We start from the raw sequence: 26,235 nt of genomic DNA, 5'->3' as shown, positions 1-26,235 counted from the left end.
TCCAAATTTTATAGTTTTCTGCATCTAGGGCTTATGCATGCTGTGTTAGATTTAAATCTATATCTTCATCTTTTTGGAAAGGTTTGAAAAAGTATTGTGTTGTCAGTTTTATCATTTATGTGTTCATTGTTAGTATATAAAAATATAATTGTATCCTTAAACTAGCTGAACTCATTTGTTAGTTCAGGGAGGGGGCAGTATATTTGTTTGCTTTTGCTTTTTAATAAAATCCTTAGGAATATCTACCTAGACAATCATGTCAGTACAAATACAGTATTAATTTTCCATTTTTAATCCATTTATCTTTTATTTTCTTGTTTTACTGGCTGAAATTTTCAGTGCTCTGTTGAAGAGAAGTAGTAATTTAGGGCATTCTTTTCTTATTCTCAAATTTGGAGGGAAAGCATTCAGTGTTAATCACTTTGGGATTTTCCTATTTCCAAGAACTTCTGTATGATGATTGGGGATGGAATATTGTTTAGTGCCTTTTCTGAATGGATCCCAATATGGTTTCTTGGAAGCCCAGCCTATCCTGAGGAAGGAAGCCTTAGAGAGAAGGTATAAGCAGCAACTTAGGGAAGCATTCTCACACACTGGCACAGGAGAGATGGTGAGGCAGGAGAGACTCATGTGGTCCAAGAAGAGAAGGTAACGGTTTGGAAACAAGCTTCTTCTTGGCCCTTTCACATAATTGGCTTTGAAACATGATTGGTCTTTTTATTTTCAGCAATGGGGTTTGAACTCAGAACATTACAGTTACATTGAAAACCTGAGTCACATCCCCATGTCCTTTAACTTCTAGTTATTTTTCATATATGGTCTTCTGTGGTTTGGCCTGTGCAGTCTCAGACCACAGTCCTTCCAGCAGCATCTCCCTACTTGACTGTGGTCCTCCTATATCTACCTCTCAAGTAGCTAGGATTATTAATGGGTGCCACTGTGTCTGGTTGACCCAAAGCTTTTTTTATTCAAAGTGTGGTCTACACACTTTCAAATCACCTGGGAATTTGTTAGATATAAAAAGCCTTAGGCCACACACAGAGTTTATATTTTGACAAGATTCCTGAGATTGCTCTAAAGCAGAGCATCAGATACTCTGGATGTAGGATGCAATTGTATACCAGTAGTCATGGGGACCAGGAGTTGTTCACCTCATTATTAGTATTTTACAAACCACATGGAGAATCCAGACTTCTCCCAGTTGATGAGAAAAAAAAAGTTTTCTAAGTAGTTCTTTAAGTGCTTATTTCATTAAGTTAGGGAGAGGAGATTTCTTTCATAATTTCTTAAATGTATACTCCCAGGAAAGTGGTTTCCTCCCTAGAATCTTGAGCTTCTTGTCTGTAGAATAAGCACAACGGACCGGATAATTTTTTGGAGGGTGGGGTTGTTTCTTCTCCCAGGGGAATCAAACCTCCTCGATTGAGGAGCAGCATCAGATTTGGGGAACTGGAGCTTGCTTCCCACGGTACTGGACCATGCAGGGCTTGTGGGAACTTGCATACCTATCCTTTCTGACTTTGTTTTCCTGTTTAATAATGGATAATAATAGTAATAATAATAATAAACATTCACAGAGGACTTGGAGGGCCTAGCACATTTTTAGCACATGCTCAGTAAATCCTAGTGTTTATTGCAGCATGAATGGTTATAGGTATTACAAAGAATTAGATGGTTGGACAGGTAAAGACATTAAAAACTTGAAGAATTTATGAGTCCTTGCTTCTTCACCTTTAAAAAAAAACAGGAAGGTTCTGTTTTTTACCGACAGGTCTGAAAATTGCCAATACCAGGCAATTAGCTCTGAGCTAACCTCTGATCTATTACATCAATTCCCTTCTCCTAGTCAGACTTAATATAGTGACATAATTCTACATGTTCTATAATCTCCCTTTCCTCACACAGAGAAACCAGTCACTTTCTAAGGAACACCACCTGAAGAAAGATGAAGTTTCTGTAGAAAGTAAAGGAAGGCAAATGAGTCACCATATCATGGTTCTTCCTTCCCACAAACCCACAAAAGACAGAGGTGCTAAGTCAATTGATAAAGAGCAAAGAAGCAGGAAAGAAAAAGTCAGCAGTAGTAGTTATAGATAGCATCTGTGCATATATATATATATATATATATATATACACACACATATGTGTGTATACATATATGTACACACACAGGGAGAGGAGAGAGAGGGGGTAGCTTATTGGAAATAAGAGTCTCATGGACTTTTCTGCCCAGGCTGGTTTTGAACCATAATTCTCATAACTCAGCCTCCTGGGTAGCTAGGATTACAGATGTAAGCCACCAGTGTCTGGCTACTTGTTATATTTTTTAAAAAGAAAAGCAAAATGAGATTGTTGAACAGAATGATTATGAATTTTTTTAGTAAGCTTGTGAGAAAAACCACTTTTGACACATTTTTTATTCCACACAGGATCACAATATTAATTGGCTTAGCAGACTTACCATCAGCAATTTCTTCTACAGCACTGGGGTTAATGGAGTTGCTGCAGTGTCTCAGATAGGAAATGGTTGCCTCATAATTATGTGGTTCTTCAAATTCAGCACTGAAAATCAGGGAGAAAGAAGGTAACTTAAAACATTTCTTTAATCTCATTTTAGAGCTCTTTGTACATCTTGCTCACTAGAGAATTAATGTAAGTATGTCTAGTCAATATGGTGACCTCAGTAGATTCAGAAGGCAGATGTCACCTCCCTCCAATGCACAGCAACTCAGGATAAAATATAACAGTAAAATCTTGCATGAAGATTACATACTTCACATAGAAGTCAATGCAGTAAAACCCCCAGATGCCAAGCACAGTGAGAAAATGGACAAGCAAAGGCGAAAATGATGATTGTAGTGAAGGGATAGCCAGGAAACTTAAGACCAGATAAAGAGGAAACTTCAAGACTGGGTGGCTAAGGACTTATTATTAGAGTCAGAAGGTAATTCTGAACCACAGACCTCATGTGAATGGGAAGCTGCCTTTGAGATCTCAGCAAAAAGTCCACAAAATGCTGACCCATCTATAAAATAAGTTCTCAGAAATATCTGTGCTGTGCATTCAATCTCTCAGTGAGTGAGCAAGCAAGAAAGCTTGCTCTTGGACTGTGGCCACAGAAGCTGAAAGAATCAGTCACACAAAAATAAGAAACTCATAAATTTCCCCCACAAATACAGATATAAGGTCTACATTCAATCCATTGATGTATGGAAGAGACAAAAAAAAGCCCACAAAACTGCAACTTGAAATCCTGATCTTGCTTGTAAAGACAAATCTAAAATGTATAAAGAACACTCTTCAACCCATAACACTTATGATTTCCAAGAAAACATGCTACTTAGGATTTACAAAGGTAAACCAGCTTAACATCCCAAACTGGAAACCACACAGGACATGAGCCAACCCAGGACTGTCAGAGAGATAGAACTCGTGGTAAATTAAATGATAAAATTAAAGAAAATGGATTTAAAATAATTGTGTTTTAAAGGCTCAAAGAAATAAACAATAAAATCTATTGCATAAGAACAAGAGGTTTAGGATCAAGGGAAAGGAGTTAAAGAACTCATAAGTATAATTCTTGAAAAAATAATGTAGAAGTTGAAAAAGTTGACTAGATAAAGGGACTAGAAGGACTTAGTAAACTAGTTACATCTGAGGAAAAATTAATCAGAATAAGGTGCAGAGAGTATCAGGTAGAAAATACTGAAATTAAGTGAGGGAGGATGGAATTGGAAGGCCCAGCACATAAATGAGGGATAGTGGACTGAAAGGGGAGGGGGGGGGAAATGTAAAGGTCCATATTCAAATAAGAGACAAGACATTCGTCGGTTGTGGGGCTTGAACTCTGGGCTTGGGTGCTATCCCTCAGCTTTTCAGCTCAAGCAAGTGCTCTACCACTTGAGTTACAGTGCCACTTCCGGTTTTCTAGTGGTTTATTGGAGATAAGAGTCTCAAGGACTTTCTTGCCCCAGCAGGCTTTGAACCGTGATTCTCATATTCCAACCTCCTGACTAGCTAGGATTCCAGGCGTGAGCCCCCGACGCCCGGCCAGCAAGACTTTTTGAAGATTGAAAAGGCACATGTGTTTTTCCATTGAAGTAGCTTCAATAATGAGAAATGACAACAAACTCACACATCCTGTTTGTAATAAATTAGCACAAAACAACTAATAACATAAAATCCATGTGAGAGAAAAGACAATTTGTCTGCTATGGACAGAAATCCAGATTGGCCATGAACTACTCATTAGTATAGTAGTGGATTGAGATTGTAGTTAATACCTTAAACACTGAGTAGAAAAAGCTGGCACTATAAAACTATCCCAACTCAGGTTCCACTTAATGATGAGGGGGAAATAGATGAGTGCATACATTAACTACTCACAGATCCTACTAAAATACCTCATAATGACATATTCTGGTGCAAAGAAATTAAACTAGTAATAAAGTCAGGTATAAGGAACAACAGCAAACAAACTAATGTTTTAGGTCTTTGTAATATTTAGGAGCAAGATAGTGATTTTGATTAACATTAGACTTTTTTTATATTGCAGGTGTCAATTATTGCAGTAAAAAAGAATGGAAATAGATTAACTTCTCAATAGGGTAAAAGTTATTCAACTGAAAGCTTAAATGTTAGAGAAAAAAGTAGAAAAGAAAGACAAATATAGGAATAAGAAAATTATATAAATTATAATGGCAAAATTTCAAAACTGATCAGAAATTTCAATAAATGCTTACAGATTTCCTACAGTGGTAAGATAAAGTTATATCCAACTGAATAGTTAATGCTGCTTAAAGTAGTCTGAACACCAAAGATCGCACATAAATTGATGGAAAAAGACATTTACACCAAATTACTACCAAAGGAAAGTTGAATATTAATTAATTTTTAGATTAAAATTAAATAAGGCTTATTAATATTACATTTTTGCATGATCAAGAAGATGAGAAAGAACAAATAAATAGTGTACACCTGTGCACACTCCCAAATTATAGATAAGAAAGAGTTGTGGCTCATGCCTGCAATACTAGCTACTCAGTAGCCTGATTGCTGGAGGATCAGATCAGCATGGGCAGAAAAGTTTACTACAGTCCATTTCCAAAATAACTAGCAGAAAATCATGACTATAGAAATTGCTCAAATAGTAGAGCATCAACCTAGCAAACACAAGGCTCTAAATTCAAACATCAGTACCACAAAGAGCAAGAGCAAGAGTGAGAAAGAGAGCAAGAGAGCGAGAGAGCGAGAGAGCAAGAGATGGTATTATTTTTGTATTTCCTTTTGGGACTAAGTCTTACTATGTAGCCTAAGTGGGCCTTGAACTTGGGATCCTCTTGTCTCAGTTTCTCCAGTGCTAAGATTACAAGTATAAACCACCATGCTCAACTTACAGATCATTTTAGGTTCTCAAAGATCTAAGAAAATGTTATGATCAGTTCTCTGCCAATATGTGAAAATTTTAGAGAAAACTGGAAATTTTGTATAGAAACATAAATTCCCATACTGACTGAGGAAAAAGTCATAAACAAAGAATGAGCAGGTCAATAATCATCAAAGGACTTAAATCTGTTGAGCAACATATAACTACTCTTTCCTTTGTCCCTCTCCATGATATTATACGTTCATTTGAATAGACAGTTTTAGGGGCCAGAAAAATTGGAAAACCTATTCAACTTAAAAGAATAGTATAATTTTGATTTGCAAACCATAAAATGATCAAATAATTTTTTAAAATGCAGCACAATCTCATGATATTTAGCTCAAATCTCCTAAATAAAATCTTGGAAAGATTAATTAAGCAATACTGAAAATTAAGAACAACTGAAATCTATTCCAAATGTCAAGAGTGGCTCAACATTAAAGATGTACCATTGTAACTGATCACATTGTTTTAATAAGAGGGGCGGGGGGAGGGGGGAAGATTACAGATGCCAAAAAGAGTATTGTATTAAGGAAGAGTGTTCTTCCTTAGCTATTTTAACCTCGAACAAAAACCATCTTTAATGGTGAAAGGTAACAAAGAGTTAATATGTATGAAAATTCGAATGGGAATTTTGTGCTGATAGCACAAAAGATGAATCCATGGAAAACTGGGACAAAATTATATGAGAGTCATTAACAAAAAGGTAAAATAGAATTAAATTTAACATTTAAATTCCAAAACTCTCAGTAAGCAGGAAAAGAGAGACCATGAGACTTTAGTTCACACTTGTAGAATTAGCAAGAATCTGTTTGAAAACACCCCATTTGGCAAGAAAATGGAGAAGTAGGTCTTTTTATATTGTAAAGGTGATTAATCGAATTGAAGGGTTACAGTTATATAACTAAGGTAATGAGTACGTTTCTTTTTTTTTGGTTCTGGTCATGGGGCCTGAACTCTGGGCCTGGGCGCTGTCCCTCAGCTCTTCAGCTAGCACTCTACCACTTGAGCCACAGTGCCACTTCCCACTTTTTTTTCTTTTTGCTTATGTGGTGCTGAGGAATCGAACCCAGGGCCTCAGGCATTCAAGGCAAGTGCTCTACCACTGAGCCACCTTCCCAGCCCGAGTACGTTTCTTTTTAAACACTCTTACCCCCTCCCTCACTTTCTCCTGCTTACCACACCCCACTCCTCTAGGAGATCTTTACACAGTCTCAAGAATAAGATTTGACACAACCATCTCAGAAGGTAATTTTTCAATATCAATAACACTGAGTTGATTATTATTATTATTATGTGATTCTACTAAATCAGAAGCTTCAGAAAACTTGCTTATATTCACCTAGAAACCTAGGATGATTTTTTTCAATATTATTTGAAATGCAAAAATTTAAAAGCACTCAAATGTCTTTCAGTCAAGAGAATAAATAAGCAAATGGTGGTATGTTTATTTGGTGAAATAAAATACAGCAATTAAACTGATAAATGAGATGTACATATATCTGCATGGAAAATAGCTTTGTTCGCAGAAGCAAGTGGTAGGAAGATGAAATAACATAGCACTTAGACAAACATTTAAAATAATGTATCTTTAAAAGATGTAGGAGTTGATAAATGGAGTCTAAGCATATTCCCCAGTTCACAATAGGTGGGAAGATCTGACGGGGAAGAAAGGAGAGAAGAGAAGATAGAAGTTAGTCTGGCAGGAGAAAAAGAAAAATGGCATCCTGGAATATAACAAAGGGACCTCAACTTTTTCCATAACAGATGGAAAATTCCAGCTACTTCATACAAAGTGTGAATAGTCTGAAGGAGAAATGATTACCCATAAGCCTGTTGGCTTTTTCACATATGTAATTGGTGTTGATATTTTGATATTCTCCTTGATTGTGCTCATTTCTATGTACATTCATGAAGTTGTCAACCCAGAAAATATAAAGATTCAGGGTTTCTTTTTCTTCTTTTCCTCCACGCTTAGCACATCCTACCAAATTCATTCTCTTTGTTGTTTGATCACTTTGCTGCTTTACTGTTTTCCATCATTTTTTTTCAAATTCTCTATAATGTCTTTAAAGACATAGGAATAGAACATTTTGCTGAAAGAAAAATGCTAAAATGGAATGCTTTAGCAACTTCTCCTTCCATGTTTGTGTTCCTCTCTCCCTACATGAAATAGTGGAAAGAAACTTGTTTAAATTATAGGCTCCACCATGGATCTCAGGCTCTAATGACCCAACAACTTCACTGCGTCTATGGTAAATTAACTTTATTAATAAGAAACAATTTGTGGGGAAAATTGAAAGAAGATGTCTAATCAATTTCTTGTATTACTTTTTGTCAAAAGTGAATAAATATGTTACTTCAGATAATTATAAAGAAACACCAAATGTTTTTCTTTCAAAAAAAAAAAGTCAGGTTTCAGACAAATTTTCCTTATAGACAGGCAGTCCTGAAACCAGTGTCAGGAAGTGGTAAAAGGATATTGCAGATTAACTTAAACTATTCTTTTTGCTGTCTAAGAATATCCTCTATCTTCTTTTTCTTTTTCTTTTTAGTGCACTAAAGCTAGATCCACCTTGATTTTATACAGTGTGGATCAATATAAAGACTTTGAATTGTAAGGAAGAAATAACTCTATGATTTCAATGTCTTTTATTTCCACATTTATGAAAAATATCTACCTCTAGGACCATAGAATTACTAGGAGGCAGAATAAAGAAATAGCCAGACCTGCAGTGTGGATTTAGACAGATATGAATTTGAATCTTAGCTCTCTTCCACTTTCTAGGTATAAAGTACTGAATAAATACTTTAATCCTCCACCTTCCACTCCGCAAAGTACTACTAATAAAATCTACTCTAATGGTGTATTGTGGGTAATGATTGAAGTATTTACCCTCTGCACAGTCATTTCTCAAAAAAGTGTGTTAGTAATGTTATTATATTGGAGAAATCATTGTGTTTAAAAAAGCTAAGTCTTGAGGTTTGTGTTTTATTTATTTCCTTTGCTGGTCATAGGGCTTGAACAAGGGGCCTGGGTGCTATCCCTGAGCTCTTTCACTCAAGGCTAGTATTCTACCATTTTAAGGCACAGTGCCACTTCCAGTTTCAGGGTGGTTAATCGGAGATAAGAGTCTCACAGACTTTCCTGCCTAGGCTGGCATTGAACTGCAATCCTCAGATCTCAGCCTCCTGAGTAGCTAGGATTACAGGCATGAGCCACCAGTACCCAGCAGGGTTTGCATTTTGCTTCATTTTTGTGGTTTTGGGATTTGAATTTAGAGCTTCATACTTGCCAGGCAAGTGTTCTACCACTGAGCCATGCCAGGTGCACACTTAGACCATTATCTACTTATTTTTAGACTTCTAGTCATTTCTGGGATGACAAGCATGGGTCACTATACTCAGCTGTGAGTTAAGAAGGGGGTCTCATGAACTTTTTGATCAAGCCTTGTAATGAGATCTTCTTATTCTCAGCTCCCCATCACTCCCAGCTTGTGAACTTCCTTTATTACAGACATGGCATCATGTTTCATATTTCCTCATAGAAAATGTCCAGTGATTTAACTATTACATCATGAAAATTTAGTGTTTTAATGAGTTCTTCAATATTATCATATTCAAACAGCATAATAATAGCTCCTTAACTGCAACATCCGTGTTAAAGATGGCTTACAAAAGCAGTTTTTTCTGAGCTTTGATTGGCTCTTGGAATCCTACAAACATTTGAACAAGTGAGACTTCTGACTGAAGTGTTGACAAGTGGTGTCCTCTCATGGTTGATTCCACTTGCATCTGTTTACCTCTGGCACAGCCCTGAGATGCTCTACAGAGTCCTCACTGGACCTTGGAGAACAAGCTGTCAACCTTTGTGCTAGGCTGGGCTGTTCTCTCTGGACAGGTACTCATGCAGGTCATTCAGAAAACTTCACTTGATTGAACAATGACAGGTTTAATTAGCATCCTATTTCTTGAGGGTATATTGTGTGTGGGACCTGTGTGGCTACCAGTATCATTTAAGTTCTTTTTTTCTTCTTCTTTTTTTTTTTTTTTTTGGTCAGTCATGGGGCTTGAACTCTGGGCCTGGGCACTGTCCCTCAGCTCTTCAGCTCAAGGCTAGAGCTCTACTACTTGAGCAATAGTACCACTTCCAGTTTACTAGTGGTTAATTCGAGTAAGGGTCTTATAGACTTTCCTGTCCTGACTGGCTTTGAACCGCGATCCTCAGATCTCAGACTCCTGAATAGCTAGAATTGTGGACATGAGTCAATGGCACCTGGCTTCATTTAGGTTCTTAAAACCCTATTTCCACACAGGTCACTTGTGAGGACTTGGTGTGGGAGTAACTGTTAAGATATGGAAAATATCTCACAAGTGAGTGTCCTTACTTGTTTTTACTCATGCCACATTGCAAACTAGTGAGTCAGAAAGTTCCACTGCAAGAAATTATTCTGCATAGTCTAAAGAAGATTTTTGCCTTAGGTGGAAAGATTGAGACTTCCACAGAAAGATTGGAGTGCATAGTTTTATCAGGAGAGTAGATCTAGGTTGAAAATGATTTCTTCCTCTTTTGATTCCAGTGGACCATGCATTTTGGAAATGGGACAAAAAAGTGGCTTAGCTAGCAGCTACTATCTTTGTGTGATGTTTTACAGGTTCTGGTGATAAAGAAACATGAGACCATCTGACTTCCCATTTATTGAAGTGTTAAGCTCCCATTTTCAGAATGTGCTTCTTGTGAGACTAATCTCCCAAAAGATATTCACCTTATGAAATCTTTCTTGAGTTCAATCGGTAAAAAGTGACACCTATGCTGTGGATCTCAAATACATACACACACACACACACATACATCACTTATCAGCACCTGTATCATAACCTAATTCTGCTAGGACTTCAATCACAAACATACAAACAAAATTACACAGCCCTACACACTATGTTTTTCCATATCAATAAAATTAGAGGTATGATTCAAGAGGTTGAGTACCTGCCTTCAGCGAAAAAGCTGAAGGAGAGGGCTGAGAAAGTAGCCCCAGGTTCGATTCCTCAGCACCACATAAGCAGAGAATGCCAGAAGTAGGCTCTGTGGCTCAAGTGGTAGAGTGCTAGCCTTGAGCTGAAGAGCTGAGGGACAGCACCCAGACCCAGAGTTTAGGCTTCAAAACCACCACCAACAACAACAAAAAATGCTGAAGGAGAGCATCTAGGCCCTGAATTCAAGTTCAAGCACCAGTACTGGCACAAAAAATTGTTATTCCAACATTCAGAATTATATTTAATATAAGTAGGATTTGGTATCACCATTTCCTGGGCGAGGAAATGGAAGATCCAGTGATACTTATTTTTCAACATTACATGGCTGGAGTACATGGAAAACAAATGTGAGCCTAAAGCTATCTGATTACCAAATTTATGCTTTTGTTCCCTTGTAATTCACAACCTGACATTGCTAATTTTCAAGTACTTCTACTATTCTATTTAATCAGACTTTAATTACACAGCTTGTTACAAAAAAAAGAATAAGCCATGCATGTGGGATACATACCTATAATACCTGTACTTGAGAAGTTGAGGAAGAAGGATCATGAATATGAGGTCTATGATATGTAGTGAGATCCTTTAGTAAAAGAAAGAAGAATTAAAGAAGGAAAGGAAGAAAGAAGAAGAGGAAATGCCAGTAGCTCACATCTCTGACCCCAGCTACTCAGGAGGCAGAGATCTAAGGATAGAAGTTTGAAGCCAACCTCAGGCAGAAAAGTTGTTGAGACTTTTATCTTCAATTAATCATCAAAAAGGCCAGAGGTGGAGCTGTGTCTCAAGTGGTAGAGCACTAGCCTTGAGCAAAACAAGTTCAGGGACAGTGCCTATGCCCTGAGTTCAAGCCTTAGGACTTGTACAGAATGGTGGAGAGGTTCCTGGGGGGAAGAAGGAGAAGAAGAAAGAAAAAAAGGAAAGAAAGGTAAATGGTACTATGGGCTGAACTGGGCTCATGTGTACTATGCTGGCTTCTACCTCTAGTCCCTGCTTGGTGCCAGCTAGTCTGTCATGTTTGAAGAGTATCTAGCAGACAAGTTTATGGGTTGAAGATGGTGGACAAAGGGTAAGAGAGTTAAGGAGAGACACTTAGAGAATAAACCAGTCTACAGAGAAGTATCTCCTTGGCCTTAGTAGAGAATTTGTAGCTTTTGAGTTTTATTCTATTCAACAGAGATGTCAAGTGCTTGATGATTAGTTAAATATGTATTTAATTTGAAGAGTAATGAATCCGCAGGAGAGGAGGAAAGGGAGGACTGTACCTTGCATGAAAGCTACAAAAATAAGGACCAGTATACCCTTTGGAGCTGGACTCTAGGCTAAGGAGCAGAGGGAAGTTGCATGTGAGTCCTGATTTTTCTCATGGCAATAGCCCTTACATAATACACAAGGGAAAGCTATAGAGAGCTCAGATTGCCCTAGTTAGCCTCAATACTCGAAGGATATGATACTAGATATGCAAATTAATGCAAAATATATAAATGTTCATGGAAGCTGATGAGCTGGTGTGTTAGCACATCATTGTAATCTCAGGTACTTTGGAGGTGAAGATCGGGACAATCACTGTTCAAGGCCAGCCTGGGATAAATAGTGAGACCCTCATCTCAACAAAAACCTAAATGTGGTTCATGCCTATAATTGTACATGAAAGGGATAGGTAGGAGGATATAGTGGTACAAGAATTTTCCCAGGCAAAAAGTGTGAGTCTTAACTAAAATAAATAAAAGAGCTGGCGACATGGCTCAAGTGGTAGAATGCTTGCCTAACAAGCCCAATACTGCCCAAACAAAGGTAATAGAAGTTGATATTATACAATTTATCCATCTTTCTCACTACCATTCTGTTTATTTTTCATTTCATTGGTCCATCACTTAGCCATTAAATAATAATTCTTCACCTGTCCACTGTGTGCTAGGTCCTGGAAAAACAAAAATAAGAACACAGATGGTCCCTTTTCTTATGGTGTTTTTAGTTTGCTGACACAGGTGGGTGAGTCTGAAAATCTCTAATAAAATCCAGAGTCCATACCCTAAATAAGCTCTGTAGTATCTTACATTTTAGGGCAAGTCAAGAAACATTATTGGCCTTAGATTTCCAATCTATGAAATCAGGAGATTACTAAAGCCATTCTAACCTGGCCATGGAGATAAAATGAATCTTACAGATATAAAAGGGCCAGACAATCCCCAGCAGATGGCCAGACTTAAATATTAGCTTCCAGTCAACCTTTCTCATTCTGAATGTACTATTACGTACAACACTTGGCTCCAAGTCTCCAACTTGAGAGAGTGAAACTTTGTTCTCCATCATGACATTTTTCAATATTGATTTGAATGCTACTGAAGAGAAAAGACAAGTCATAGTTCCAAAGCTTTCCATAACTTAGTCGCATCCCAGCTGGTCTTGATCATGCAGATCTCTCTGCAGACAGAAAATAAAATTCTAGGGCCAGCATTGAAGAACATCTTCTGGGGGAAATACTCAGGCTCACATGGTAGAGTGGACTTTAAGTATTACACCTGGCCCTCCTCTGATGGGATGAAGAGTCATGTAAATTGTGGCCTGAGTTGGCTGAGGCTGAGCTATTGGGAGCCTGGTACTGACCCTGGAGCTGACCCTGGTACTCCAGAAGCAGTTATGTCATCCAAGTCAGAAATCCATGACCACTTCCTTCAAGGAGTGACTGTAGCTAGGAATTTCCAAAGGAGAGAATGGACCTAAGGGTAAGTCACAGACTTAGCTTATGGAAAGTACTCAATAAATAGAAACTATGGGTGATTATTTGTTTTTATAAAGGAGAAACACTCAAAATATGAAAGAAGGCAAACATGAATACATCTCTTGCCAATATCTTTGTAAAAGCCAGGGCGAAGAGTGTTGATTCCCCTGAACTCCAATTGAAAAGAGATAAGAAGACATTATTGAGGTGGCTCAAAGGGAAGCCATGTGGATGTTCCACATCTGAAACTACAAAGGGTAAAGGCTTCAAAAGTTCTCTCTCTTCTTTCTTCTTCCCCAGAGCTATTCAGTTGAGTAGGCTGGGATTCCCTGGCTTCCATACCTCTTGAATAGCCCTGAGTACTCCTACCAGAGAGGCCTCTTTTGTTCTTGGTCACTGAGATCAGTTTTCATTGTCCTCCCTACCTGCAATGCAGCCATTCAGCAGGGCATAATTCAACATTTTAAACTTAGCCTGAAGAGGAGCAGTCTAACATGCACAAAGGCCCCTTGACATGCTTTGTGTTGACCTTGTTATAAAGTAGAAAACAGTCTCAAACAGCTTCAGGAAGAACCATTCTTGTCTTACAGCGAGCACTGATTGTGGGCCAAGCACTTTACCTGAACACCAACAATAATGAGGGAAATGGCAACCTGTAAGCTCTTGCTCTTTCCCTCAGACCTCATTTCCCATAGCTCATCCAGCATCTGCTGCATTGCCCCTGAAGTAGATCTTCATTCCATTTCCTATGTCACTGTTCTACTTCTCCATTACAAGTTTCTTAGCATGTCTGTGACTCCATTTATTTAGCTATGAGACAGGAATCCTGTACTTAACATACTTAGAATGGATACTGTGAGTGCTGCTATTTATGCTGTGGCTGCAGGGTTAACTTGTCTTTTTATTTCCCCTCTAAATGTATTCTTTATGCAATATATAGATTGGTATTTAGGAAGTCAGCATCAGCTCATGTCACTCCATGGCTTCAAACTCTCCCATGGCTTCAAACCCCAAATCATATGGTGCCTCATGATTCTCCAGTGTCATTTGGACTGAGCTTTAGCTATGATCCCCTTTTCTAGTTCTTTAAACCTTAAAGTGTGGTTCTCCTTGGTAACGTTACATAGCTATTCCTTCCCCTGGAATGCTGTCATAGAATTTCACATGACTGGAGGCTTTTATATTCAGGCATCAGGCTGCATGCCACCACCTAAAGGAAGCTTTTTCATGGTCATTCTAAACTTCCTTTAGTTTCTCCCAAATTAAACTCCAATTAATAATCTTTAAAAGGTTTTACTATATAGCAATTATCACTACTCAAACAAGGGCTATAAATGCACCAGCCACAGTACTGCTGATAAAGTCATTCTTTGTTTCATTTGCATGCCTTAAAGGGTAAGACATCTTCCCTCCACTGCCCCAGGACCAAGCTCTCCCTGCTGTGTTAGGCAGTCCCAGTTCCATGACCTGCCCCAGCCCCAGAAAGTTTTGTTTCTACTCTGCATGGGGTAGACACCCTAAAAGCACAAATACAAAAGTTTGTTCCGAATGCCTAGGTACCAACAAGGGCACCACCCAGATGATTCAAAATAGACTGGTACCACCTTGTGGGGCGGGGGGGGGCCTGTGCAAGGAACCTTTCTCAAGTTACAAAGACAAAAATTTACAAAGAATACTGAGAATGTACCTGCAGAACCTCATCTGATGCTCTGTGTACCTTCTCTACTCAGATCCCTTTCCTCAGCATCTGAGTCAGGATCACCCCCTGCCACTTCTTAACAGGACAGAAGTCAGATTCATAGTGCACCGGTGGCTCACATCTATAATCCTAACTACTCAGGTAGCTGAGATCTGAGGATCATGGTTCAAAGCCAGCCCGAGCAGGAAAGTCCTTGAGACTCTCATCTCCAATAAACCACCAGAAAACTGTAAGTGGTGCTGTGGCTCAAGTGGTAGAGTGCTAGTCTTGGGCTAAAGAGCTGAAGGACGGCACTCAGGCCCAGAGTTCAAGCCCCATAACCGACAAGAATAAAATAAAATAATAAAAGAGTGCACAACTCTGGAGTGCTGAAAGGACCAGTACAGTGTGCTGCCTTGAGTTCCATCTCCTTTGTTTACACAAACAGTGACTGCTGTTTACAAGGGATGCAGCAATCTTGGTTTGCATGAAAGAGTAAAGAGTAGGCATAACCTCTAAAGAGCCATTGTACTGTAGGGAACTAATGAAATGTTAGTATTTTAGCAATAGGGAGGGATGGAAGAGACCAATGAAACTCATCAAACATGTCCTTGTGCTCCATACTTTATACACTCTATCTCACCTGGTCCCCATGACAACACAGTGAAGATGATTGACAGCCCAAGGAAGAAGCAATACTGCTGTGTGTCCATTAAAGATCTGAATGGTGAAGTTCTTGCCCAAGGTGTGGAAGAAGAGCTTGAGCCTGCACTCATCTGACTCCAGATGTGTACTTGTCTGTCACATCAGGCTACCACTCATATTTGACCTGCAGTAGGAAGAAGCCCTGAAATGAAACATGGCCCACCTCTAGGTGCACTAGGTTCTTGTGATTACAATGTGTATATGTAGAAATATGGCCAGAGCAAAAGACTTCTGCTTCATGAATAATAGGTGAAAATAATGTGAGCTTTAACACAAAGGAGAATAACGTAATGACTATATTTCTTAAGAACTGTTGGGTAAAGAAAAAGGTAAAAGCAATGTCTGTTGTACTAAAGAATAGGTCTTAGATGAGAAAGAGGGTTGGCATTTTGAAGGGTAGAGCTCATGTTTATCTTCCAGCTTAACTTGATGGAGGAAATAAATAGAGAAATGTGTGTGCATTCTCAGAGTCACGTAAGATATTTTGAGTGATTCACATTGGTAGTGCATATAAGAATGTTTGGTAAGCCAGGCGCTGGTGGCTCATGCCTGTAACCCTAAGCTACTCGGGAAGCTGAGATCTGAGGATCAGCCAGCCTGGGGAAGGAAAGTCCATGAAACTCTTATCTCCAATAAACCACTAGAAAACTGGAAGTGGCGCTGTGGCTCAAGTGGTAGAGCACTAGTCTTGAGCTAAATTGCTGAGGGACAGTGACCAGGCCCAGGGTTCTAGAAAAATGTTTGGTATATAGTATGTGCTTAATAGATATGTGTAGAACGAGGGAAAATATCTGCTCCAGCAAAGGCAAATAGTGGATTTTGTAGGACTAAGTTTCTCATCAAGGGATATTTTGGAGACAAGGATTCTTCCTTTGGTGGGAAGTTATATAATAGCTACATATGTCATCCTTTAGATGTCAGGAATGATGATAAACACCTTGTACTTCAACCCTCACCATCATAACATGAATTAGCTTATATCACTATTGGCAGCACAGCTTATATCAATATTGTGCTGCCAATAATGCAAAGGTTGAACTAAGGTTTGCAAAGTTTAAGGCACATTCAAATTTATATGTGTTAAGTGGAAAGGGTTGATTCAAAGCCCAAGGCTTTCATTAACATTTTATGTGACCTGGCTACATTGTATAATCACCATGTTCTTTTCAAGTAATGATATTACATTAACTATTTTTAAATCTAATATCTGTATTGAAAGTTGTTACTCTGTACATGGGAGATATTTTTCCCAAACAAATACCGGTTTCCATGGAAATTGTATCTAAGGCTGTTGGAAGTTATGGTATTATACATTCAAATTAACATTCTGTGTGTGTGTGGGTGCGTGTGTGCGCGTGCATGCACATGTGTGCTAGTCCTGGGGCTTGAACTCAGGGCCTGGCTACTGTCCTGAACTTTTTCATTCATGGTTAGCATTATACCACTTGAGGCACAGCTCCACTTCTGGCTCTTTTAAATGTTTATTTGGGGAGAAGAGTCTCACACACAGGCTTTTCTGCCTGGACTGGTTTCAAAACACAATCTTCAGATCTTGGTAGCTAGGATTATAGGTGTGAGCCTGGCCATCTGGCTTGGAATTAACATCCTTCATAAGAAGAGTTTGAACTCCTTAAAATGGCATTTGCTATGAATTTGTCCTTCAATATCTGTGCAGAGTTGTTTCCACCATCCATTGTGGGTACCAAGATGGATTAGTACTTGTGTATCCACCTATGCACATCCTCTGAAATACTTAAATAACATCTCTGTTGCTAATAATAGCTACTACAATGTAAGTGCTTATGTGAGTAATTGTTATTCTGTACTGTTCAGATGATAGATGATAAGGTGTCTTGATATATCCAATGCAAGCAGAAGTTTCCCAAACACTTCTAATTCCAGATTATCTGAATTCATGGATACAAAATATGCATATAAGAAGGGCTGACTACACTTTATAATCCAACAATATCTTATTTTTTTCACATTAGAGTACATTGTGTCTGATTATCTCCTCTTTATTACTTCATCCCTACTTTGCATTATTTTCTGTCTCCAGCCTGAATGCTAATTGGTCCATCCATCCATCCATCCATCCATCCATCCATCCACCAACCGTATGTTAGGAATGTATTTTTTCTAGGGATAATACCTTGCCTCACCCGCCTTAAAGTACCATGGGAAGGAAGATGTATTTACCACTAAGCTAGAGCTGAAAATTTTCCATCTTCTGTAAGTCCTCTACTAAGTATCCTGGTCCTTAATTATTTTTTATCATCTTTTGTCCCTATAGTAGCATCGCCCACACTATAGATAATGTACAACAAAACCTCATTTCAAGCTAGGCACTGCTGATTCACATCTGTGATGCTAGGTCTACAATAGCCTGAGATCTGAGGATTGTGATTCAAAGCCATCCCAGGCAGAAATGTCCATGAAACTCAAATTAACCAGAAAAAAACCTGAAAGTGGAAGTATGGCTCAAGCAGTAGAGTCCTAGCCTTGAGTGAAAAAGCTAAGTGAGAGTACAAGGCCCTGAGATCAAGCTCCATTACTGTTGCATGCACACGCACGTGCGCGCGCGCGTGCGCGCGCACACACACACACACACACAAATGCATGCTCCCCTTCCCCCATTTTAGACAGCAGTTGTATTCTAAAGTCAGTGTGAAAGAACTGAAGAGTAAAAGTTGCACTTGTACATGTTCGGCAACATGGTGTCCCATCAGAAACCGGCTGCTATCTCCAACAAGGGAGATAACAAGCTTGTCCCTCAGGTTGAAACGGATGCTGTCTCTGTAGTTAACCTGCTTATAGAAACCATGTTTGCTTGGTGCCATGATGTGGGGAAAACGCAGCCATGAGGCAACCAAGATGGGCTCAGTACAGCAGAGGCGCCTTGTTCCTCAGTTGTCACTGGAATCTGTGCTCACTGAAGAAACAGGGAAAACTATTGCCTGAGCTAGCCACAAAATTGTTCCCCTTTCACAAAAATACACACAAGATGTATCTCTGCAGACCTACCTTATGCGGATTCAAATAGAGGAACACTGAGCTAGGAGTTCTCAGAGCTCATGAATTGCATGTAGCAAACAAGGCTCGGTCTGAGCCTTGTTCACCATTTTATCAATTCTTTGGTACACACGTCTTCACCATAGGGTTCCTGTCTATTTTACAATCCCATTTCTTTACTGCCTCTTTCCTAACTCAACTCAATACTTTCTTGGTCAATGAATAATATAGACTACTTCACATCTCCTGCCTCTGCCTATAGCACTCCTTTCCATGCTACCCAGCAGTCATTCCTTCGCTATAGTCATTTCAAGTGTTTTTTTTCTTCAGTAATGGGTTGATTGGATTCGTATTGCTATTCTTTATCCCTATCCATTGTCACATGATCCTGAAGTGCCCTCCCACTCTGACTGGACTTAGTCATGAGAGCTGCTTGGAGCAATAAAAAGCCAGTGAATTTAAAACAGCAAAGGCTCATAAAGTCTTTGCTATTGTACTTGTCTTGTTTATCTGCTCTCACTGCCAGAAGTACAAGCTAGTTTGCTATAAGTAGGGAAATGGTACTAATTCAAGGGGCTCAGTCATCCCAGCACCAAAGCAATCCTAGGTCAGTTTAACTGTAAGCAATCCCCAACATCTGAGCAACCATAGTCAATATCAAAACAGCTGCTTAGATGATCCATACTGGTTGCAAACATAGGCACAAAGCCAGTGGACCCCAGCCTGGATTAGCTGTACTCACAGCTCTATATTACTGAAGTGTACTTATTAGATAATATTACTGCAGCAATAGAAAAGGGACTTTAAGAACTTTGATGACTCTCTCAAGGAAATATGACCACATCCTCATTGGTGTAACCTCTGAATTTTGTACCTTCTTCTATTACAAACATAATATACTTTATTATTATAAATACTTGGTGGGTAAATCAGTAATATTATTATTCATTTTTTGAACTCGATTCTCCTCTTAAGACTAGCCTCCCTGCCAACAAGGCCATCTTTGTGAGGGAGATGAGGTATAGAGTCAAGACAGTTTGGCTTATACCTTTACATTTTCTCTATTTTTGTATTTTCCTTTTGATGAATGTACACCGTAAAAAATTAAGAGAACTATAAAAGTAATTCATTTCAAATATAATCCTGTTATAATATAAAACAAAGAGTTTGGCTTAGCTGGGTAAGAATCACAGCATGGCAACTGGTAAATTTTCTGACCTCGAGCCTTGGGCTGAAAAATGAGGATAGCAGTATCTACAGCCCTCCAGAGACAACCAGATCAGCTCTCTAGAATGTGGCCAGCTCAATCAGTCCACAACACCTCCACGGGTTCATCAGGTGTTATGTGGTTGAGAGAATTAATGAATTGACACTCCCATGGCAGATTTTTAGAAAGAGGACCTCAGAACACCAACTCCTGATATCTCCGATGTCCATGGAAGCTGATGTTTCCATTTGCGAAACCCATCTGTACAATAAAAAGGTACCTCGGAGGACCATCTTTGCAACTTAACATCAGCCCAATGCGGTTTATTTGATCTTTGAGTGGAAGCAAAAGTTGAAGTCTGCTGCTTATAAATCTGTCCTTCCTGCAACATTTTCAAGAAATACAGACATTTGGGTTGTGTTTCTTGCTCACCAGTGGGTAGGCCAAATAGTCTCACCAATTGAGCTCCTTTCTGCCCAATTAAGGAATGTATACTTACCTCTCTGGAGACAAGTGGTCCTCCTTCACAGACACTGCAAGAACAAGAGAGACGGAGGGAAGAGGAAGTATTGGCGGTGTGCTGGTGAACGTGAACGTTGCTCATAGCATGACCCTGACACCCCAGAGACCAAGTATCGGTAGCTCATTTGTGACCCAATGTTCCTCTTGCCTACTGTATCACCCCCAGCTAACTATCCCTATACTGCAGTTCATGACCATACTTTATGGTGTTATTTATGGGCATAATTCCTTGCATTTGACTTTGACCTCTCTGAGGACCAACCCCTCTGTGGGGTTTAGTCTCATTTCCATCACAGGGTCTGGCACAGAGAATACTGATAGCTTGGCTGCTCAATAGTTGAAATAACACAGAAGATTTTACTGAGGATTTTCCAGTATGCCTCGATATTACCATATTCTAATCATAATAATCCTCTGCTATTGAAGGTCCCACTTTCCCCATTTTACAGATGAGGAACACAAGGCTCAGTGAGCACCATTCAAACATATATAGTTTGCAGGTAGAAGAGCTGGGTTCTCTGAAGCTCATTTTATTATAAAAGGTTTAGCATTTTGTTCTATGTTCTCTGAATTAATGTTTATATAAAGAAAGTCACACATAGTAGCAATCCCAAGTACCAAAAAAGAAAAAAGAAAATTCACCCATACCCTTCTTTGATATGGATGGAGCTGAGTTTTTGTATTACTAAAGTATACTTCCAAGGGTGCTGGTTCCCTATACAGAATGTTCTTTTAGGATAAGACTTGGCATGGCTTGTATTGTTGGTTCTCAAAGTATAATTCATGGGTGAGGAACATCAGCAGTTCTTGTTAATTTATTAAAAGGTAAAGCCTCAGGCTCTCAACCAGACCAACCAAATCAGAAACTCCGGGGATGAGGCCCCGCAATGTGAGTTTAAACAAGACCTCTAGGTGATTCTCATGAATGCTTCTGGGTGAGTCTTTGCTTTAGAGAAATTCCAACATGAGGTTGCCCGAAGCAGTCAAATGAACAAAGATGCATTAGCTCTACGGATATACCATCTGCTGATGCTGATGGTCACAAGAAAACAAATGTTAACACAGCCCCACTTCACAGTATATGTTCCCCTCATGTTTCATTACAGCAAACATAAGTAAAGGCATTTATGGTGTCAGCAACATGCAGCTCTGGTAGGAGCCACGAGGGACCAGAAGTACTCTTTTAAAATAATGGAACAAACGAGACACAAAACAACACAGAAAAATGGCTCCCAGGGCTGCTTCCTGGAAAGGATCAGAGAGGCAGGATACAAGCGGGGAGGGGAACTCTGCCAAAAGGATCTCAGGTCAAGTTCAAATTGGCTTCCTCATCTTCACCTCCCTCCTGCTGACTCTGTTTGCAACACAGGTTTTGCAGCAAACTGAAAGGTTCACTGCCTCTCTGCCCAGCCAACTTTCTGTTTGTTTCTTCTTGGACAGATTCCCAGTGATCAAAAGCAATGCTCCCAGGGGAAGTGAGTGGGCCCAGGAGTGATAAGAGGCCAATTCTAACAGATTTGTCATTTTGTGGGCAAGCTGCCCCAGCCTGTACTTGAGAATAGTAGTGATGCTTGTGCCACTCCCTGGAAGGGCAGTGGTCGCATTGTTCCCTCGGGGTCTGGGTGGAGAGGGAGGTGACATGAGGAAACAGACACAGAAGCTGTGTGTGCTCCAGGCTGGCCATGTGTAGTGCTGCTCTGTACATTTCCTTACCTTCTTTTGGGGTCTTGGTCATACCAACCGATTGTCTCTGGAAGGCCTGGAGGTTCACGGTGGGGGGCTTTGGCGGCTTTGGGGGAGGTGGACCCAGAGATTCGATGGAAGGCAGTGGCTTCGTTTGGGGGAGCTGGTGATGCCTGCTCCCTGGCTGGTTTTCTGAGCACAGACAGGGAAACGTGAAGTCACTGAAAGTGGTGACTTTGCAGGTGAAACTTTTTTTTCAACCTCAGTTTTGGTTCCCTCCCTCCTATCTGTTCTCCATCTAGCAATTATTAGGCTCTAGTCCAAATACATACCTGCTCATGGCACCAATCTGATGTCCAATGCAGGAACTCAGCAGGGCCCGTTCACGTCCACCATTTACAACACTACGTGGTCCCGCCTGTTTCCAGATTCTTTTCTTCTACATGATACCTAACCTATCGCATAGAGCACCCGCTTTCCAGAGGTCCAGATTGGGCTTTAAAACCCATCAGAGGTTCTCCTTTCTCTAAGACACTTGTCATATCCTTCTAGGTTCTCTCTTGTAAATTTCTATTAATTCCTCTCTCTCTCTCTCTCTCTCTCTCTCTCTCTCTCTCTCTCTCCCTTCCACCCATCTCTCTCACTTGCTTACTCAATTATATGTGCTATCCCTGAGTGATTTTCTTCAAGGCTGATATTCTACCACTTTGAGCCACAGCATCACTTTCAGTTTTCTGGTGATTAATTTGGAGATGAGAGTTTCATGGACTTTCCTGCCCAGGCTGGCTTTGAACTAGTATCCTCAGATCACAGCTTCTTGAGTAGTAGGATTACAGGTGTGAGCCATCAGCACCTGGCTCAAAATATAAGTGTTGAAGAAACAACTTTGGAATGCAGGGGGAGCATATCTCCTCCTTAAAGAAGGCATTTGATTTCTAGTATAGTCTCTGTGGAAAGCAGATCATTTAGCTATTAAACACCACAGTCATCTAGGTTGCTGTGTGAGTTGTTGTAAATAATACTGGTGGGCACAACAGACCACTCCCTAAATTTCAGTGCCTTAGGCTGACCAAGGACTTTCTTACAATGGGTCATCTAGGCTTGCCTCTATTCTAAGGTGACACTGTCTGGCAGACATAACCTCTAGGTTATCATAAGAAGAAAGCAGAGGCCCAGAGAAGACAGATCTGCCTTAAAAGGGCCACTTCATGCTTCTTACAGAACCAATCATAGTGCTCTACCTTGGCTACTGAAGAGGCTGATAAGCATAGGATAGCCCATACAATATTTGTAAACTCTGAATGCTGTGGTTTTGGTGAGGTTTGAGTGTCCTGCGAGGATCCATTGTGACTTGACAGTTTGAAGGGTGCTGGTGTTAGGAGGAATGGATCCTTTAAGGGGTGGGCCCTTGTAGTAGGGCCTTAGGTCACTGAGGGCAGGAAGTTGTTATCATGTGACCTTTGGAATAAGGAATAATCTTCATCCTCTCTGCTTCTGGTTTCAGATGCAATTGGTTTACTCCTGCCTAACTCTTGTTACATATGTATAAAACTACTGATATAAAGAAAGCACTGACTTCAGTAAATTAATTATATATAATAACTGTATATAAGTCATAACTATATGTAATCATAACTATATATATATATATATATATTCCTACGTCCAGGTTCAATATAATGAGAAGAGATTAATGATAAAGAAGTAAAAACCAAATAAGATCATTCTAGAGATCTATGTGGTATATTTACTGTGTGCTAGGAGAAAAGAAGCAAGAAGAAAGTCAGAGCAAGTGCCAACATGTTATCAAGATTGTAGCAATTTAAGATCTATTTTAAGTACAAAGTGAGGCCACGTAGGATTGTAAGAAGGATAATCCATCCATCCAACCATCCATCCATCCACCTCTCCAACTACCCACTCATCCACCGCAATCTATTCAGTCTATCATTCAATAAATATTTTTTGATGAATTACTCAACCCTACCTTCTTTTTTCTGGGGATATGGTGGTTAAGGAAGTCAAATTTTATCATTTTATAATTCACAGTTTACTTAGGCAAGCACAAATACACAGTGATAATCCAAGTAGAGATCAGTAGTATTAATAAAACCAAAGCAATATAAGAAGACAACGGATTGATAGGAATGCCCTAGCTATTTTGCATAAAGTGACTCACAAGGCCACTGAGAACATGTGACTCTTGGACAGAGATTTCAAAACAATTAGGGCCCAAGTCTTCAAAGGCATCACAGAAGAGTGTTCTGGGCAAAGGGAATGACAGGTGCAGAGACCTGGGGTGGAGTCAGCTTGGTGTATCTAAGAAAGGCAGTGTGGTAAGAGAAACAGAGAAAAGAGAACTAGGCAAAGACCAAGTTGCATGAGATACTGTTAGATGGTTAGAGCTGGCTGAGAAGGAGAGCAATGTGATGTGATTTATGCTTTAGTGGATCATGCTGTCTGCTAGGAGAACAGAATACAAGGAGGTAAGATCACTGATGGAAGGAGGCTGATGGGCTGTTGACAGTGGACCAGTTGAGAGATAATGATGATATGGTCTAGACCAATGGACAGAAATTAAGGGTCCCCAAACGTACTTTTCTGGTAGAACCAAGAGCTCAATGATAGATTCAATGGAAAGAGTAAAGGGTGCAGAGTGGGGAATAGAATACTATCCCAAGATTTTGGCCTGAGAAAGTAGAGGATAGTTGTGTTGCTTACCAAGACAGAGAAGACTGATAATATATGACTTGTAAGACTGCTCATGTTCATGTGCTTATACAAAATACAGATAGGATCCAAATCCAAGTTAGTTCAGGTTCATATTATAATTCTGGGAGATTAAACACTTTACTCAAACCTGGAACTACAATTTAATAAGAGAGCTTACAATTGCCATGTTACATCGGTCAAGTCCCAGATAGGATCACTCAAAGTCAGCAAGATTTAAAAAGAAAATAAATATAATGGCCTCCCCTCCCAGGCCTACAGAGACTCCGTCACTTACCAGGGGCAGGTCTGGCTGTCTTGCTTCTCTCAGCACTGGGGTCCCCCTCACTCTTCCTACCATTTTGAAGAAGTAGAAAAGGGGGCTCTTTTGAGGTCACACATGATTCTCTCTGGGCTATTGAGTTCCTCTGAGAAGGAAAAGTCTGAGCGCCTGTTGATTCCACTTTTTTTCTTGGCCTTTCTGGAGCAAGTCTTGTGCTTTTCTGCTCTTCTTGACAGAAGGTCTTATTGCCACAGTTAGTGAGAACGGGTGGAGACATCTGGCTCTTCTGAGACGAAACCTTCTCCCAGTTCCAGAGTTTGTCTCTGAAGCTGTTGGCCGCCATTCCTTCCTGCTCATGGGATAGCTTAGTGCTTGACTGGGTCCCTGCTAACAGCAAAGAAGCCTTCTGAGAATTTTGTGAGTCCACTGTAGACTTTTCTGGAGGTTCTGGGGAACTTAAACACTTCTGAATTTCACTCTTTGGAGTAAACTTCATCTTCTGGGATTTGGGAGCCTGAGACTCCCGGCTGGAACAATATGATGGGGGCCAATTAAAATTGGATGCGAGAGGCTTCCCATTGGCCCAAATCTGGGTTGATTGTATGCATGCCCGGTCACTCTTTTGAAGAACACCTGCTGGGAATCTGATAGGTCCTGGAAGAGGTGGAGTGTCAAACTTTTGAAATTTGGCCCGAAGTTCCTTGAAGTTTCTTACCTCTTCCTAAAACATAACAGGGGAGAGGGGGAGCATAGTCTCATTATTCCAGAAAAAAAGTGGCCTTGTAATTAGCTGGCTTCACTGTGCAAGGTCAGAGGCTTTAATAGTGATAAAATGCAATTGCCTTTGGGTTGGACCACATTAGCCAGTAATGTTGCTATTGATGAAAGATGGCATAAAATAATTTTATCCTTTTTAAAACACTCAAAGTATGTATAATATTATCAGGACATTAAAAATATAGAGAGAATACTGACAATTGCTGATACAAACGTTAATAATTGTTGGTAATAATTGTTGATATAAACGTTTTGGGGTGTATATGCCAGTACCGGGGCTTGAACTCAGGGCCTGGATGCTGTCCTTTACCTTTTTTTGCTTAAGACTGGTGTTCTACCACTTCAGCCACACCTTCTCTTCTGGCTTTTTGGTGGTTAACTAGAGATAGGTATCTCATGGATTTTTCTACCTGGGCTGGCTTCAAACCATGACACTCACATCTTAGTCTCCTGGGTAGCTAAAATTCCAGGCATGAGC

At 39.8% G+C, this 26,235-nt stretch overlaps 1 protein-coding gene across 1 annotated transcript in view; it reads right to left on the bottom strand.

Moving 5' to 3' along the window:
• Nucleotides 1-25,710, bottom strand: part of LOC105989936 (chromosome unknown open reading frame, human C1orf168) — a 63,396-nt gene extending 37,686 nt beyond the window's left edge. Inside the window, 4 exon segments of the mRNA XM_013022206.1 lie at nt 2,462-2,562; nt 20,283-20,316; nt 22,019-22,180; nt 24,996-25,710. Coding sequence (XP_012877660.1) covers nt 2,462-2,562; nt 20,283-20,316; nt 22,019-22,180; nt 24,996-25,710 — 1,012 coding nt within the window.
• Between the last annotated feature and the right edge of the window lie 525 nt (nt 25,711-26,235).

This window comes from Dipodomys ordii, unplaced genomic scaffold (genome assembly GCF_000151885.1).
Source record: "Dipodomys ordii isolate 6190 unplaced genomic scaffold, Dord_2.0 Scaffold61, whole genome shotgun sequence".
In the NCBI taxonomy this organism is placed as follows: domain Eukaryota; kingdom Metazoa; phylum Chordata; class Mammalia; order Rodentia; family Heteromyidae; genus Dipodomys; species Dipodomys ordii.
The sequence above is the reverse complement of the archived record's forward strand: the minus strand, read 5'-3'. Positions and strand labels throughout refer to the sequence as shown.